The following is a 15,648-nucleotide window of genomic DNA, read 5'->3' on the forward strand; positions in this document are numbered from 1 at the left end:
AGATCGGTGAGCAAATGGTGCGGAAGAGAGAGAGAGAGAGAGAGAAAGCACGAACAGCGAACAGACTCCGCGAGCAAGGACGCACAACCGCATCGCACCGAAGCGACGCTATAAATAGGCGAGGAATGGTTCGACGGAGCCTTGTTCGAGAAGAACGAGGATTGTGGATCCCGTCCAATCGAAATTTACACTTCGCGATAGGGCTGCAGACTGGGACCAGCGGGGCGGGTAGGGTGTGGGTACGCAATTTCAAGATTCGGTCTGGTTCGATTTGGTTCGGGGCAATTCCGGTCCAACTTATCCGCGTCCCTAATGATATTTTCTTAATTTTGGAAAGGTTCCAATGCCGTTGTAAAGCTAAGAAATACGCTGTCAAATTTTAGATTTTATTTTAAAAATTAAATCCCTAACTTATATTGATGGATATCCAAAACAAGCCAATAATGTATCTGAATATCATTTTCAAGTTAACTATTTTTCTGTAAATTTTATATTTTTTCTTGCGCGGTTTGAAATACCACAAAAGCAATACTTCAGTGATCTTCACGTCGATCTTGGCAAATCATTTCTCTCTCGCATTTGTCGTCTGTGGTGACCAACAGAATTGCTCACTGAGGACGTCAACGATATCGTCGATCGAATACAAGTGTTCTGAAGTATCTTATTGCGATCAAAGGCAAACGGAAAGAAAGAAAGAAACAGAAGCAGGGGAGGAAGCTAAGTCTTCCTTCTGCGATCACAATCCGGGTGTGTTTCTGGATGCTTGTCTGATCACTCTCATCAGCTCGTCGGCCGCGATTCCATCGTTCGCGTAAGTAATGAAGGGGCTTTCCTTCGGAACTGTATCTTCCTTTTGGTAGCTTCCTGCAGTTCTTAGCAGCTCATCCGAGCCTTTCTCCACGATCCCTTTCATGATGACTGTTTTATGATATCCCGATATAAGCTCTTCATGATCTGTATCACCTCTTTCTCCCAGAATCACAAACATGTCAGCGACATTTAGACCCCAACGGACGTACAAGTACCTTCACAAATTCATCATGGAAGACATTTTACTAGCTTTCTGATAACACTGAAACATATTTACAGGACGTGTTTCAGGAACTCCTACCTGAGTGCTTGAGACCGTGACGCTAGTAGAGGGACAACCTGCAACCTCGTAGAGTTCCTGCAATACATAATGTGGGATCGCAGGCCGCGCATTCGAAGCTTCCGACGGAGATCCTCGACGGTATTTGCCTGCATCAGTATAGCCCCTCTCGACTTCAGACATGTTCAGGTGCAATCTATCAGCATAAGTGCAAAGACAGGAAAGTGCTACTGAACGTACCTGAGCAGGATCTTTAACCTTGAATGATACACAGTAGGCATTCCTGGATTCAAAATCCTCCTCTATGATGGTAGTAGACCTGTTGGCTATTTTATCTTCGCCACTTTGAGAGTTCATCAACTTCAGCAATGCCCTCTTGACGTCGTCGCGTCCCCAGCGGTACTCGATGTGTGTGGCATAATCAGGGTCAGCACACAATCTTCCTTCTGCATCCGTGCATTGAGCAGTGCCTGGATAATAAACTTCACTTCCGCTGCTACATATCAGGGCATCAAAATCTGTGGCCGGAATCTTTCCCGACTTCAACAAGTTCAGAACCATAGAAATAGGCATCGCCGTCGAGAGAGCAAAACCTGAGATCTTCGACATTTGAGCGTCTGATCTCACAGCCTTGAAAAGGTCCTGTATCACCTGCAACATTTTCTTGTCAGGAGCTCCATTGCTATCGTAACAATCAGCAGCCATCACGTATAACCATCTGCGTCTTCGGAGAAGTGGATATTTATTGGTTGAAGTCCCTGCGATCTTATTTTGCTTATCGATGTTATCGGCAGCCTGCGGTTTGGGTGTTTGGTTCTTTATCTTGCTCAAGATTCTTTTCACTTGATCCTGCATCTCAGGGTCGTTATGTTCTTGCGCAACTTTCTCTAGCTCGGCAGGATCATGCCCGAGCGAAGTGCTCAAAAGGCTTCTCTCGCCGTCGACAGAAAGCCGAAGAGATGAGTCGTATACGTCCATCAAAGAGTCTCCGAATGATTCCTCGTCGAGGACAGTGTCATCTGTCGGAGTGTCCGTCTTCCATTGTGGATGTCTCATCCTGCAAGCAGCGATTCTAGAAAGATAAGTTCGGCAATGCTCAGGCCACGAGAAGAGATGGATGTTCTTCCACCCATTTTTCCTGCATTCGTGCCATAGATTCTTCTCTGCGACCAGCTTTAGCAGTGCTTCAGCAATAGCCCTCTGATCATGAGGGTCGACGAGCAGTCCATTGTGCAAGGCCTGAACCATTAAAATAGTAAGAACCTTAACGATCTGAAAGTAATAAGTTGACGTCGTCGTTTACCGCATGAATATCGACAGGTCCTCCATTTTTGGTGGCCACCATTGGGAGTCCATGAGCAGCAGCCTGCAATACAATAGATGATCATTGATTCATTCGATGGCAAAGATTCACCCAATGATTCGAGGATAAAAAAAAAACTCACACACCTCGATTAAGGTAAGTCCAAAAGGTTCTACTAGAGCTGGGTTTATGAAAACTCCCTGTGGTTTAACAAATTCAAGCAATCAAACCATAGATACCAAACTGTGCACTGCTTTGAATTCAACTGTAACCTTTGTTTTTGCAGCAAGTCTGTATATGTCAGGAACATCGGACTGCTTGTGATGCTTTGGGTAAGCCACGAGTCCGTATAGATCATACTTGTCGATCAATTTCAACACCATTGTGAGAACACTAGCATTGCCACTAGACATCTCATCTATATCATCTCTATTTCCCATGATTAATGTCTGTAAAGAGAAGAACTAAATGCTTTCACAAGGGTGGCGATGTAATTCTTAGATGAGAAACAAAGCATAGAAATGATCTCACAAGATTAGCAAGCTCTCGCAGCGGGCGACATTCTCCAAATGCCTTCAGAAGGGTGGTGATGTTCTTCTTAGGGTCTGGTCTTGACAAAGCCAAGATCATCGGTTTGTGAGGATTTGTAAAGAAACGCAAAACCTGGAAAGCCATAAATTTACGATAAGGAAGAACTACAGATTGATGAACCACCTGAATTGTATTGCATGGCAGAGCACTTGCCTCGGACCATATAGGTGGAAGCGATCTAGGCGAAGCCTCGTCTGCACCAGTAAGATCTAAGTCTCCATCAACATCAGCTGTATCTTCCTGGATCACTACATTACTGAAATCCATACCAGGAGGGATAACCTACAATTTTGTTGTTGTCGTTCTACTCAAAATCATGCAAGGTTGAAGATTTCAGTTAACACAAAGACCAGAATGCTTGCTTACCACCATTCTCGGCATGTGACGGCCATGGCAATTGACTCCCCGTTTAGCTCGGACCCTCAACACCCTCTCGAGTTTGACGTCGAAACCATCATAAAGCCCCCACTGCTCATCGATCTCTTGTCCAGTGCTCGTTATGACGAGCTCAGCTGCATCCAAGGAGAGCTCCTCAGCTTCGATACGCCTCATTATCTTATACGTGGCGTCGATGTCCTCCTTAGACTGTCTACCCTGTTTCAGAAGTTGTTCCAGTTTGTTCCTCCCTAATGAATGGCCCGTGAGAACCATGGGAACGTTCAGTGCGCCTGAAAGAAGAGCAGCGACATCGCCAGCATCGGCATAATGGCCGTGAATCACGTAAGGCCAAACAGGATGCCCCCCGCCGATCTGCTCCCCCAACACCTTCGACATATTGAGGATGTGAGCTAAAGCTCCATCTACGAACTCCTGTAGATAAGGCCAGAGCAGTTCCTTCCGAAGATACGTATCCCTCGGACCGCAAGGTACGCGTATAATGTAAGCTCCAGCACTCTCTCCGACATCATTTTCATTGTGATCGTAGGCGCCGGAGGTTAGCATCTCCGTTGGCTCCCCGTAACTCCAGTCCACATCGGGAGACGTTATTTGACGAGTGAAAAGATCGACCCTGTAGACCCTCGGCGCCATCGATAGAGCTCGAGCAAGCTCCACTACGTATTTCACCTGTAAATTACGAACAAAGTATACAACTGCCACCGACGAGCGAATGAAAACAAAATGAGAATGAATGAATGAATTGATGGCATGTCTATCACCTGACCACCTGTATCTGAATCCCTTCCCAACTCCATGTTTTCACCACGAACAAGGCCGTGCAAGCTGAAAAACAATGAAGCATTCAGGTTCCTGCTTTCACAAACATCATAATTTGATGAAGAAATCTACCTGATGAGCACGATGTAGAGTTTCTTCTCTTTATCGTCATCAGACCAGGCCTGGATGTCCGAGAAGTTTCTCTGGAATTTTTTCCTAGGTGTCTCGCACGGCACCATTTCGCCTACTGCGTCGCCGCCTTTCTCCCCCTCTGAGAGGTCTTCTGACATGTCCTCTGCTGCATCTCTCCGGCCCTGCTCCCGTTCCCTTCTGCGATGTGCCGTCCTTTGAGTATCCTCCCATTCCAACTGCAGATAAGTCTTGCAAATTTCAGAACGAGCATATCGAATTCACAACTGAACTGAGTGTGAATCCTTTTATGTTCTTTTTGGATCAAAGAACATAAAAATGCATGCAAGGATGATTCTGGTTCGTTGTTTCGTTTTTTTTATGCAGATTATTCATTGAATGATTGTGGAATCCAGGAACAGGGGCAAATAAAGAACCGCAGAACTTCATGCAAGAAAGAATCGAGAAGATAACTGAAACCCAGACGACGGCAATGAAGAATCGAAGCGCACCTGCTTCTTCTTGCGAGTGAGGTGCCAGATGCGCCAGCACATGTTCTCGAGCCTCGTGCTCCTCTCCCTCGAGTTGCGAGTCGCCACCACCTTGATCCACGTCCGATGGAGATCGGTCTCGTCGACGCCGGTAACCACCTCCTCCACGAAGTACTTGGTGGGATTAAAATGCCCGCCGCGGCCGCCGCCATCTCTCGCTCTCACCGGCGAGGAAACCTTCTGGTCGTCCGCCACAGCGCCACCGCTGTCCAGAATCGCCTCCAAGTACCCATTTATCCACTCGTTCCCCGCCATCGGCGCCGCCTCGAATCGAATCCTCCAACTCGAACCCCGGACGACGATACTCCCTTTCCATGCATAAAACCCAAAACCAAAACTAAATGCGGTGCGAGTCACCAAAACCTAAACTAGAAATCAAATCGAAGAGATAAGAAAAAGCGATCAAAAGAAACTCGTGATGCCCACCTGTCTCCAACCAAGAACACGGCCCAATCAAAGCGGTGCCAGCAGCCGTCTCCCTTTCGGAGATCAAAAGTGAAAAAGGAGAATGGAGGAGGCAACGACAAGAAAAGATTTGGTTTTTAACCGACGAACACGCTCAGAATCGGGGAAAGAAGAGTGCTTTGCGATCAAAATGGAGTTGTGAATCAGACTGCGGATCGGATTTCCCTAGCAAAGCACATTGTGGCAGAAACTTTATTTATCTTCACGTCGAGCGAAAGCAAATTGGCAGCAAGAAACAGAAAGGCCACGTCCTAGAACGGAAAAGAAAGCCAAGGAGAAGCTTGCACGTGGTATCTGAAACCGACAACACGCGTCGAAGTTGGGGCACGTCTTCGTCTTCAGATTGCCCGATTACTCTGCGATTCTTGCGGCCGGTAGCTTTGACTCTGTTCTTTCTATTTAAAGAAAAAAAATATACAGTGATCTTGATTCAGATTTTTTTTTAAAAAAAAATCCAGCTTTCTAATTCATGAACGGCGTACAATTCCTGTTTTATAGAAATCCTTTCGATTGTAATCCTATCAGCTACCCAGATTACATAAAATTCTCAAGAAATTAGTTCTTGAACTAGAAGATGACGTTGAGTCTCTGTGATTGCCACTTTTGCTCTGTTGATCTTCACTTTCACAAGCCCAAGAGCACATAGTACAATACAGTCACCGGCAACGACACAATCATCCCAAAGATGACCCTGTAAAATGAAGCAGAGGGATCGATTTAATTTCTCCATGAAAAAGAATTTCCAAGTTTGTGTTTAGGATCGAAAGTACCCTGTGCTCAACACCTCCGGATGCAGATTGTATTCCCTGGCGAATACAAATGGCACAATCCCTTGTGGCAGTGCAGCCTGAAAAGAGAAAGAAAACAAAAGACAAATTCTTAGTCTTCTGATCGTCGTGATAGATGTTCGTTCTTGCTGAGTTCTTTGCCAAATTTTGAACTCACCTGAACTATGGAAACCCTGAGAGTTGTTCCTCTTATGCCAACCCCAAAAGAAGCTATCGCCATCACAGCAGGTCCGACGAGGAACCTCATGAGCATCCCACACGCCGCGAGCTTCCGGCCGCAAGGTATGATACTCGGTTGCAATGCCATGAAAAGCCCTGAATTTTTTCAGTTTCATTCAGTATGAACTTGATGATGATTTGGTATCGACTAGTGCAAGATTACCCAAGCTGAACATGGCCATGCCGAGACCGGCATTCGATAAAATGGTGACCGAATTGTCGATAATCCGAGGCTTCTTCACATTCCATCTGCAGTGGGAGCGAATCAAACTAGGAAGTGAAGATGAGAAGGAAGAACAAAGATCAGCACACCTGCTAGAAACCAGAGCCCAGCTAAGTCCCAGTAGACAGGCATATGTGTTGGGGTTTCTGATGAGCTTGGACACGACCATTTGTAAGATCGATCGAATCATGCCTGATGGCATGGTGGAATCCACTGCAATCTCATCCTCCTCCTTCTGCTGATCACTCTCTTCTCCTCTGTTGAACACTTGCACTGATCGCTTGCCTCGAGAGTTGCAGCACCAGCATGGCCAAACAGAGATGTGCAGTTCTTTGGCATGCTGTTCCTCCATGCTCGGCTGCTCGGAATCCGGCACCGGCACGGCGGCCTCACCGTTTTCCTGCTGCAATATGGCACTCCTTGCAGCTCTGTACTCGAACAAGACTAGCAGGATTGTGTACCAAATGATGCTCTGAAGAACCACGACTTGGATCATCAGGCCTTCCTGCTCATCTCCGTACATGGACTTGAGGAGTGGAATCCCCATCACGAGCGTGTTCGGAAGCGTGGAGAGCGAGAAGAGAGTGATGGACCAGTCGAGGCTTCCCCTCCGACTGAACTTAGCCCACGCGAGGAGGAGCAACGAGACCAGCGCTTTAGAAACCACATCCGCCGCCACGAACCTGCCGTTCATCTTGAAAGGATTGATCCGGGAGATGAACTCGAAGGAGAGGAGAGGAACCGCGAAGATGGCCACGAAGCGGTTGATGCCGGCGCATTGCTCGGGAGTGAACACCTTGCGCCACCTCACTGAGGCGAAGGCCAAGAACATGGCGACGTACAGAGGCACAACCGCACTCAGTACGTTGTAGAGATCCCCTAAACTGATCATCTTGGAGGATCAGGCAGGAGTTGAGCATGGAAAAACTGCAAGCAGATCGGTATATATATATATATATGCTGCTCGACGTGATCTTTCAGTATCTCTGCAGAAGGAAACAAGATCTGAACTTTTTGTTTCAACTGACACAATTTTGTATCTTGTGAACTCCATGCCACACGTCATTATCGAAGATTGGAGACTCAAAAATGGCTACGCATACGATTAAGATTAATTTTATGATCACCTATAAAAAAAAGTAAATTGAGAAATTATGATGAGTCATGATGAAGAAAGATATTACTTTAATTTTATAAAAAATTATTTTAATAAATTTATTCCATCATAATCAATTAAATTTTGCCACACCGATGAAACCCAAGACAGCCTATGAAATGCAGTCACTATCTCAGTCCAAAAAATCAAATGCTCATTGTTCACCTAGCTACCATTGCAGAAGAGATGACTACTGTACTCCACTTATATTTGACTAGTTCGGTTCTATGTATTTAAAATTTAATTTTTTTTTTAAATCTCAATTAATTTGATTTATTTGGTTTGATAATTTTGATTATATCAATTAAATTCAAATAACATCAGTTTCAACTGCTAGTAACATCTTGCTGTATTCTTTTTAAACTGAGATTTTTAATACACCTTGTTTATGATTTATGTATGTATATATTTACTGTATTATTCTTTCATCTCAATGAGATCATTGAAGATAAATTGAAAAATTATAATTAACTATTATGAAAAAAAATATTACTTCAACTTCGATTTTAGTCCAATTTAATAAATCTATCTCGTGACTGTATAATTCCCTCTCTTATTGAATAAAGATAAAAAGTTCAATATGATAACCATCTTGATTTGTTCAGACTTACAGTAACATCAGCATTCAATGGCCGGCCAGGTTTGACTCGACTCGTCTTGACTCATCATTGAAAATTATGTTCCGTGTGCATTGAAATCTAGGGTTAAATTGCCTAAGAGAACTTCATAATGGCACGTAAAATAAGAATTTAACACGTTTGAAGGATTATATAGAGATCCGATAAAAAAAACTATTTTGAGTAGCTTAACATAGGTGACGTAGCAAATGGTGACATATATATACATTCAAAGAACTATGGATTGGACGAAAGATGAACTCTTCTAAAAAAAAGTAGAATCCGTCACTTTAGTGGTTCTATACGGTTGATCTTATGATCATCTATGAGAAGGTAAATCGAGAAATTACAATTGGTCACGACGGAAGAGGGTATTGCTTAGCTTTGTCAAGATTTGAACACTTATCGTCTTCTGCAAGTCTACTCCATCGTAATCGACTCAGCTATATCCCGGAGACAGGAAGGTGAACTCTTAAACAATATATAATTGTGGCAAATAAAGACTTAAATGATAGTAAATTATGAAAGATTTTATATAAAATATAATTTTAAATTTAGATTTTCTAGATGACAAAGGAGAACTAGGTATAGAATTACCTAGTTTTAATTTAGTTTGTAAAATCGGAATAAACTAATTTCGATTGGATAGATTGTACATCTCATGGTTCAATTATAGTAAAAATTTATGAACTTCAAAAATTTACTGTGTTCCGCATCACAAGTTTGTTGATTGGATCGATTTGTTTTATTTATTGATAGTTTATTTAGTCTAATAATTTATCTATTAGTCATGACTTATCCAATTCAATATTATTTTTGAATTTTAAGTATATTATAAGCAATTTAAAATTATAAAAAGCTACAAAGTATTATTTATATTTAAGTATTTGAATTAATTAAATTACAATAAAACGAGTTCTCCTAGCTTTTTTTATTTTATGATATTTAGCAAAATATAAATAATTTTTTATGAACTAAACATTAACAATACCAATATTTTATTCATTTACTTCCTTCTCGACCGACTCACCTAAATTTCTAAGAAACGTGTTGCCTATGTTGTCCATCGAATTTGTATAAATTATATTCTAAAATTATTCGATAAAAAAATTGAAAGAATTAATCGATTTATTAACAAAAATAAAATCATAAAGGATGTATGCCTTTCTGTAGCTTTGATATGATTAACTATATATATTTTCTTAGCCCCAAAACTCAATTATTTTTCACTTTCAAAGTGGCTCTTCTTGTTTGTATGTAGCTTTGTTAGGGAAATTAAAATTGAACCACTAACTAAATGTTAAAAAACAATCACAACCATCCCCAAGCTATGATACGATGGTAAATGGCAAGACGGGATAATCATACAATGAGGATTTGATTCTCTCGCAGGATATATTATACGTCTGTGGTGCTCGAACTACTAATAACATTAGACCACTAGGACGTGAACCTCTACGCTTGATTGTCCATTTTCAGATTCATATTGAGATTTTTCATGCTAAAAGCATTTCCCCAACCAAAAACACCCATCTGTCAAAATGAACTCCCTTGAAACTCAAATGAAACAGCAGCAACAGCAAAGACAAGCTCACTTGCAAATGCCAACTTGTTAACTCGAAAACAAGAACCCAAATTCGACGACGACTGACCGAACTTTCGATCAAATTCTGCTCGAGCCGACGCTCTGAACTAACTCAACCAGAAAAACAAAAAAAAACTGAGAACTGTGACCACCATTTTTCAGCTGGTGAGGAATCTTGGCAGGCCTTTTCCCTGTAAAGCTCAGCACAAGTAAGGCAAAGGCACAAGCAATAAAAGATGCATCTAAAGATGAACAAGTATAATGAATGCGATATGGCTGTGGCTTAAACAGCATCAACCTTCCTTTAACCTCATTTTCTCCCCTCCCACTTGATCATAAAGTGTGCCATTTTGGAAGGATAGTTTTAGCTTGGACAGAGCAGTGTCATTCAGGAATCCTAATTTGCATAGTCTGCTTTACTTATTGTGGCCCCTCGAATTGATTGCTCACAAGTGATAACTCTTGTTTGACTCCTTTTATATATCTTTCTGAAGGGCAATAATTCACTGCCTTAGTCCCTAAGTTTGAAGCAATGGATGAGGATATCCATTCAAATCTGCCAAAATAACTGTCTTCTAATTATCCAAAGAGCATGATTGCATTAAGGATTCCAAGTTATTCAGAGTGAATCAGTATGTCTAGTGTCCAAATGATACTTAATCAAGCATATTCTTGCTCCACTTACTTCAGAAGTAAACAAGAAAATTGACAAGAAACACACAGCAAATCTAATGCAGGAATTCAGATACTGAAAATATGATGTCAGTTTTCCAATGGCAAAACAAACAATTGTTTATTTGCTTATTCGATAAGAAATATGCATGTTTAAAACTGATTGTCCTTCTAGAGCTTGTGCACATCGAAAAGTATACAAGCATTTCTTGTGGTATCTGAAGGAGCCAAATCAAACTCTCATACTGGAGAAAGTGGAGAGCACTCCATTATCTCAACCTTTTGGAAAGCTCCTCCAACCCTCATTAAACAACTCACATCACTTCAAAGTTGGAGGAAAGAAGCATGATGTATTCATCTACCCCCTCCAAATTGGATGTGTTTCGAAATTTAGACAATAGTTTGCCCATATAACCCCTAGGAGTTTCCTAATTCACTCGATCGGATTCGTTTCGGTTCTAGTCTAAAGTTCTAAATGGGATCTTCATGATATGATGCTTTTGTAAGAGGAACCTCTTTACAATCATCAAATATGAGGGGGCTAATGAGAATGAATCTTGATTGTAGATTAGTGAATGGCCGAGATTGGTTCCCATCAGATCTAATGGCTGTGAAGGGGGCTTTCTCAAGAACACTGTGAATTTCCCCTCCCTATTTAACTCCCCTGTTGGATTGCTCCATCTTCTGTCGGATGAGAATTCTTCCACCAATTCCATTCCCTCCTCTTCCTCGGCTCTGAAACTGATTTACTTTCATGGATTCCATCAGGATGGAGAAGTTTCATGCCATGAAGAGGTACAGGAAGACCAAGCAGTTCCGCCCCAGCCTCCTCCACTACTTTGCCACGCTCTTATTCTTGGCCCTCTTCCTATCCAGCCCCCTATGGCTTCCACGAGCGTGTTCATGCCTCCTTTCTCTCGCGGCCATATCGGGGACCAAGTGCCTCGTCCTGCTCTGCAACGTCGTCGTCGTCTTCCTCGTGAGGGTGAGCGCGTCCAAGCCTTCGCAGCCCTCCCCGGCAGATATCTACGAGGAGTACATGAACAGGAAGGTAAGCAATGAGCTGCAGGACGAGCGAAAGAGCAAGATGAGAACAGAAGAAGAGGATGACTCAGAGGAGGAAGAAGAAGTGATCAGTGAGATAGACAAGAAAGCAGAGGACTTCATTGCGAGGATAAATTGGCAGAGGAGGCTTGAGGAGAGGAGGCTGCTTTCTTACGGTTATGGCTGATTACAAAACCATGAATGTTGAAGGAGAGGAGACAGTGGAGAGGTGTACAAGCTGTGCAAGAACAAAACAGCTTGAAGGTTTTTGAATCATTAATCCAAAATTGTGTGATGAGAACGAGATGATGATGATGATGTTACTGTTACAGGAGCTTTCTTTCTCAGGTAGAGGTTTTAATTAAGCTGAAAGAAGATGTTGAGTAGAGGAGCACTTTGCGTTGATTGCAGAGGCTGTTGGATGTATAAAAGTAAAAGCATGTGGATGTTTATAGTGCGAGGTGTTTTTGTTTTGTCATCCAAACACATTTGTCTTCTTCTCATCGATCGTTCTCTCCTCCTCGTAATATTCTATTTTTTTGGGAGGTATAATGTACATTTTCAAGTTTTATGTACTTTAATTCAATACTTTATTGCATTATTAGTTTTGGTTTATGTCGATATATTTTAGAGACTTAAATTCTTTATTTTGAGAAGAGATAAATCAACTCTAATAGATGGTGAATTTCGGGTTTCAAACTTATTAAATTAAATTAATATTTGATATTCTAAAATGCCTACCCGATCCGAAAGGCAAAAAAAAAAAAAGATAGGATTAAAGTTCTTGATAGTCTCATCATTATTAAACTCTAGTCCGTCCAATTTTTATTTTTATTTTTATCATCGAGACCTTTAGTAATTTATTTATTATTTTTTAATAATTTAAATATTATTTGTTTGAATCAATTAATCTGCGAGATGATGAATATGATTCATCAAAATTTTTTACGTTTAAATCACGAAATAAGAATAATAATCATTATACAATTAATGTTACAGAATTATTTCTTATTAAAACTATCAAACGGATCTAATTCATAGAACTGTAGATAGAGTAATTAACCCATTAAAAATCTATCATATGATGGGACGAAGCGGATCGACCCATTAACTTGACGGGTTGAGAAATAATCCAATTCAATTCAAAATGGATTATGGGTTATGCGGGTCAACCAACGGCCTATCAAAATTTTTTTAATAAAAAAATATTAAAAATTTTAAATTTGAATTGTAATTTAAATTGATCAAGTTGAAAATTTTAAATTTGAATTGTAATTTAGATGAATCAAATCCACTAATTTATTGAGTTTTCTACTTTAATTTTAAAATTTAAAATAAATAAATAACTTTTCTGTCGCAGATCAATCTAAGTCCACTACAGATCAATTTATGTGGGTCATGCCTAGGTGGTTCAACCTCATCTGAATTAATCTTAAAATAGATTAATAAAATTTTAATTTAATTTTTTAAATTATTTGATAGAATGAACTAATTTAATGGAGATAATCTAAATTGACAGACTATATCTCTCATTAAAAAAATTTAATTCGCAGTATGCCGCATAACTATCTTATTTGTGCGCTCGCCAAAGGATGGTTGAATTTTGCCATAAAATCGAAGCGAAACTCACAGCGTCTGCTGAAATAAAATATTCCCTATCAGGAAAGCTTCCGATTTAAACTTAAAAAGCACCATTATTTTCCTTATTAAAGCATCACTCGTGTTTTGTTTCTTAAAGCGGATTAGTTTCTTATTTTTCTAATTTCACGTTCGCTTTTCCAACGGCGTGCGATCCACCGCCTCGTGTCCCGAAACCATGTGAATCCTCCGCCCAGTTCCACTCACTTCGTTTCTCGCACTCCTTCCGCCCTCGACTCCCCGCCCATCTCGTCAAGTCCACTCTCTAGGGTTTTCGCCATCGTCGAACTCGCTCAAACTGGAACTGAGTCTGGTCGGCGGAAATGGCGAACCGCGGAGCCACCGCGGTGGTGATGCTGGCGGTTGTGGTTCTGTTGGTGCTGGCTGCGCGGTCGGTGACGCCGACCTCGCTGGGGCCTCACATCGCTGATCTGAACGTGCTCCTGCCTCCTCGAATGACCAACCCCGTCCAGTATCGCCTCCAGGGAAGCGGCGGATGCTTCTCTTGGTACCGTCTTTGTTGTTGTTGTTGTTGTTGATATCTGCTGTTATTTTGAACCTTGGTTGAGACTCGTATGAATTACAAAAGGTTTATTCTATTCGTAATATGCACGAGGGTAAGGACTGATAGTAGACCTTGACCTTTGTAACCGTATCTTCTTTTTCAACGACGCTTAACCCTCATATCATCCCAGCATTCGAGATATAGTGGGTCAGGCACAATCCAGTCGTTAATTAACCTTCATGCATAGATCTTTGTTTGATAATAGAACTACCTATATTTAGCTGTTATTGCTTATTGACCTTTCTCGGCTTTGTATACCTATTAATTTGTGAATGGAAGAAATAAGCTAGTATTCACATCTCTTTGCTTGCATTAATCACATCTTAGATTTATAATTGATGCTAAGTGGGTATCTTGAACAATGGGTGAAAGCCTGATTCAAAAATATGGCATGAATGAAGAAGGCTAGCTTTCACAATCATGACAAGACTGCAGGAAGAAGCCCCAGCTAATTATGTGCTAGCAACCACTGTCAGATTGGGGGAAGGGGGGGGGGGGGGGGGGTTCTTTGCAATGATTGGGTGTAAAGGGAACATAAATGATTCATCAGGTTAGTGTTTAGTTCAGAATTCCATGTAAAATAAATACAAATGATCTAAAACTACAACATCCAACAATATACATATTGGTATTACAATCCATGACAGAGGGAAAGGAAGATTTTCAATGAGGGTATCAAAACATCTTTTTCTATGGCACCTGTGCTAGCTACTCCATGGTCTGCATCTTTGGCAGGTATATTGACATGGATCAATTGTTTTCATTATCCATTTGACCTTACCTATTATTTATTATTTATATTGGATACACATGTTTTCATATCCAGTTTGATGGTTTCAGTTCATCTGTTTGGATGTCTATCTCAGATTCCCAGACTATGCCTCAACACCTCACATTCTTCCAATCTTTGTTTCACATATCAACATAACTAGTGTGGTGTGTCTCGAGGCAAAGGTGCCATTTTACTGGTTTAGTTGTGAAATTGTCCATTGTATTTCATGTTAGTGTCGTCTTTGTTCACAGTTTATATCTCTACTCTTTGCTTTTCGTTTTGTTTCTCATTTTCTTATGACTCTTTGGTTGTCTAATGTGGGTTCTTTGTCAACTTTTACCAAGACTTTAATGCTTAAAATGTCCGGTACTATAGAAAATTAGTTTATTAGTTTCTTTGCAATTTAAACTAGAATAAATATAATCTAATAGCCTGGCTTGATTATTATAGAAGCTATTGAGAATAAAAAACAAGAATAGCAGCAACTTTGTCTGTTGAATTAACTAAACATTGTGTCTCTTATGAGCTTGGATAGTACGTATCTTTATGTTTTCATAAATTAAACCGTTACCATTTTTTTTTTCATATACAGGACTTGGGATCATCATGATTTCCTGAGGGTTGAACCAGAGTACAATAGCAGCAGTAGGTGCTCAACAAGTGCTAGATTGATATCTATTTCACATTATAGTGGAAGGAAGGAGACTGCAGTGTATGCCACTGATCTACTTACTGGGACTACAATTCGGTGCAAAGTCATTGTAGAGATGATATCCAGGATCCAAATTTTTCACCGTGCTGTGAAAATTGATCTAGATGAACTTGCCACATTGCACATTCATGCTTTCGATAGTGCAGGTTTCGATTAACTTACATTTTCACTTTTTTCTTACTATCACCAAATAATTTGTCAACTTATGGGACATTGTCTTGTTATTGATTTCTGATAATATTTTAATTAGGATGATAACTTAGCGCAGCAAAGCACTTGTATAAACCTTCCATTGTCCTTGCATGCATGTGGATATCATTCCAAGATTCCATGGGAAGTTTCATTATAAAGTAAATCATTGATTCTATTATCT

The 15,648-nt window shown here is 40.8% G+C and overlaps 4 protein-coding genes across 4 annotated transcripts in view; 2 read left to right on the plus strand and 2 right to left on the minus strand.

Moving 5' to 3' along the window:
* Positions 1–582: 582 nt before the first annotated feature.
* On the minus strand, positions 583–5,427 carry LOC141830420 (sucrose-phosphate synthase-like). The gene is made up of 13 exons (XM_074717852.1): positions 5,246–5,427; positions 4,781–5,127; positions 4,272–4,507; positions 4,142–4,205; positions 3,351–4,049; positions 3,108–3,266; positions 2,925–3,056; positions 2,666–2,842; positions 2,540–2,593; positions 2,394–2,456; positions 1,331–2,329; positions 1,112–1,239; positions 583–1,025 (listed from the first exon to the last, which is right to left on the minus strand). The coding sequence occupies exons 2-13, from the start codon at positions 5,072–5,074 to the stop codon at positions 737–739; spliced, it is 3,294 nt and encodes a 1,097-aa protein (XP_074573953.1). The 5' UTR covers positions 5,075–5,127; positions 5,246–5,427; the 3' UTR covers positions 583–736.
* A 185-nt stretch (positions 5,428–5,612) lies between these two features.
* LOC141830419 (putative auxin efflux carrier component 1b) lies at positions 5,613–7,436 on the minus strand. The gene is made up of 5 exons (XM_074717851.1): positions 6,604–7,436; positions 6,455–6,540; positions 6,230–6,387; positions 6,055–6,131; positions 5,613–5,975 (listed from the first exon to the last, which is right to left on the minus strand). The coding sequence occupies exons 1-5, from the start codon at positions 7,404–7,406 to the stop codon at positions 5,909–5,911; spliced, it is 1,191 nt and encodes a 396-aa protein (XP_074573952.1). The 5' UTR covers positions 7,407–7,436; the 3' UTR covers positions 5,613–5,908.
* Positions 7,437–11,245: 3,809 nt separating this feature from the next.
* On the plus strand, positions 11,246–12,148 carry LOC141831260 (uncharacterized). Its single transcript, XM_074718668.1, has one exon. It carries the CDS (start codon positions 11,299–11,301, stop codon positions 11,773–11,775), a length of 477 nt encoding a protein of 158 aa, XP_074574769.1. The 5' UTR covers positions 11,246–11,298; the 3' UTR covers positions 11,776–12,148.
* Positions 12,149–13,462: 1,314 nt separating this feature from the next.
* The window catches only part of LOC141830715 (nuclear pore complex protein GP210), a 31,928-nt gene continuing 29,742 nt past the window's right edge, over positions 13,463–15,648 (plus strand). Inside the window, exons 1-2 of the mRNA XM_074718130.1 lie at positions 13,463–13,734; positions 15,156–15,421. Of these exons, the coding sequence (XP_074574231.1) occupies positions 13,550–13,734; positions 15,156–15,421 (451 nt within the window). The 5' untranslated portion in view covers positions 13,463–13,549. The remainder of the gene's footprint in view (positions 13,735–15,155; positions 15,422–15,648) is intronic.

This window comes from Curcuma longa, chromosome 6 (assembly GCF_044706935.1).
Source record: "Curcuma longa cultivar G26 ecotype Majalengka, Jawa Barat chromosome 6, ITB_CL_G26_1.1, whole genome shotgun sequence".
Taxonomy (NCBI): Eukaryota; Viridiplantae; Streptophyta; class Magnoliopsida; order Zingiberales; family Zingiberaceae; genus Curcuma; species Curcuma longa.

Coding starts and splice junctions, on each gene's coding strand:
- LOC141831260 (XM_074718668.1), top strand. CDS start 11,299: ATGGATTCCATCAGGATGGAGAAGTTTCATGCCATGAAGAGGTACAGG.
- LOC141830420 (XM_074717852.1), bottom strand. CDS start 5,074: ATGGCGGGGAACGAGTGGATAAATGGGTACTTGGAGGCGATTCTGGAC. Junction 4,508..4,780: donor TCACTCGCAAGAAGAAGCAG/GTGCGCTTCGAT, acceptor ACTTATCTGCAG/TTGGAATGGGAGGATACTCA. Junction 2,594..2,665: donor GACTTGCTGCAAAAACAAAG/GTTACAGTTGAA, acceptor GTTAAACCACAG/GGAGTTTTCATAAACCCAGC.
- LOC141830419 (XM_074717851.1), bottom strand. CDS start 7,406: ATGATCAGTTTAGGGGATCTCTACAACGTACTGAGTGCGGTTGTGCCT. Junction 6,541..6,603: donor TGGGCTCTGGTTTCTAGCAG/GTGTGCTGATCT, acceptor CTCCCACTGCAG/ATGGAATGTGAAGAAGCCTC. Junction 5,976..6,054: donor CCGGAGGTGTTGAGCACAGG/GTACTTTCGATC, acceptor TTCATTTTACAG/GGTCATCTTTGGGATGATTG.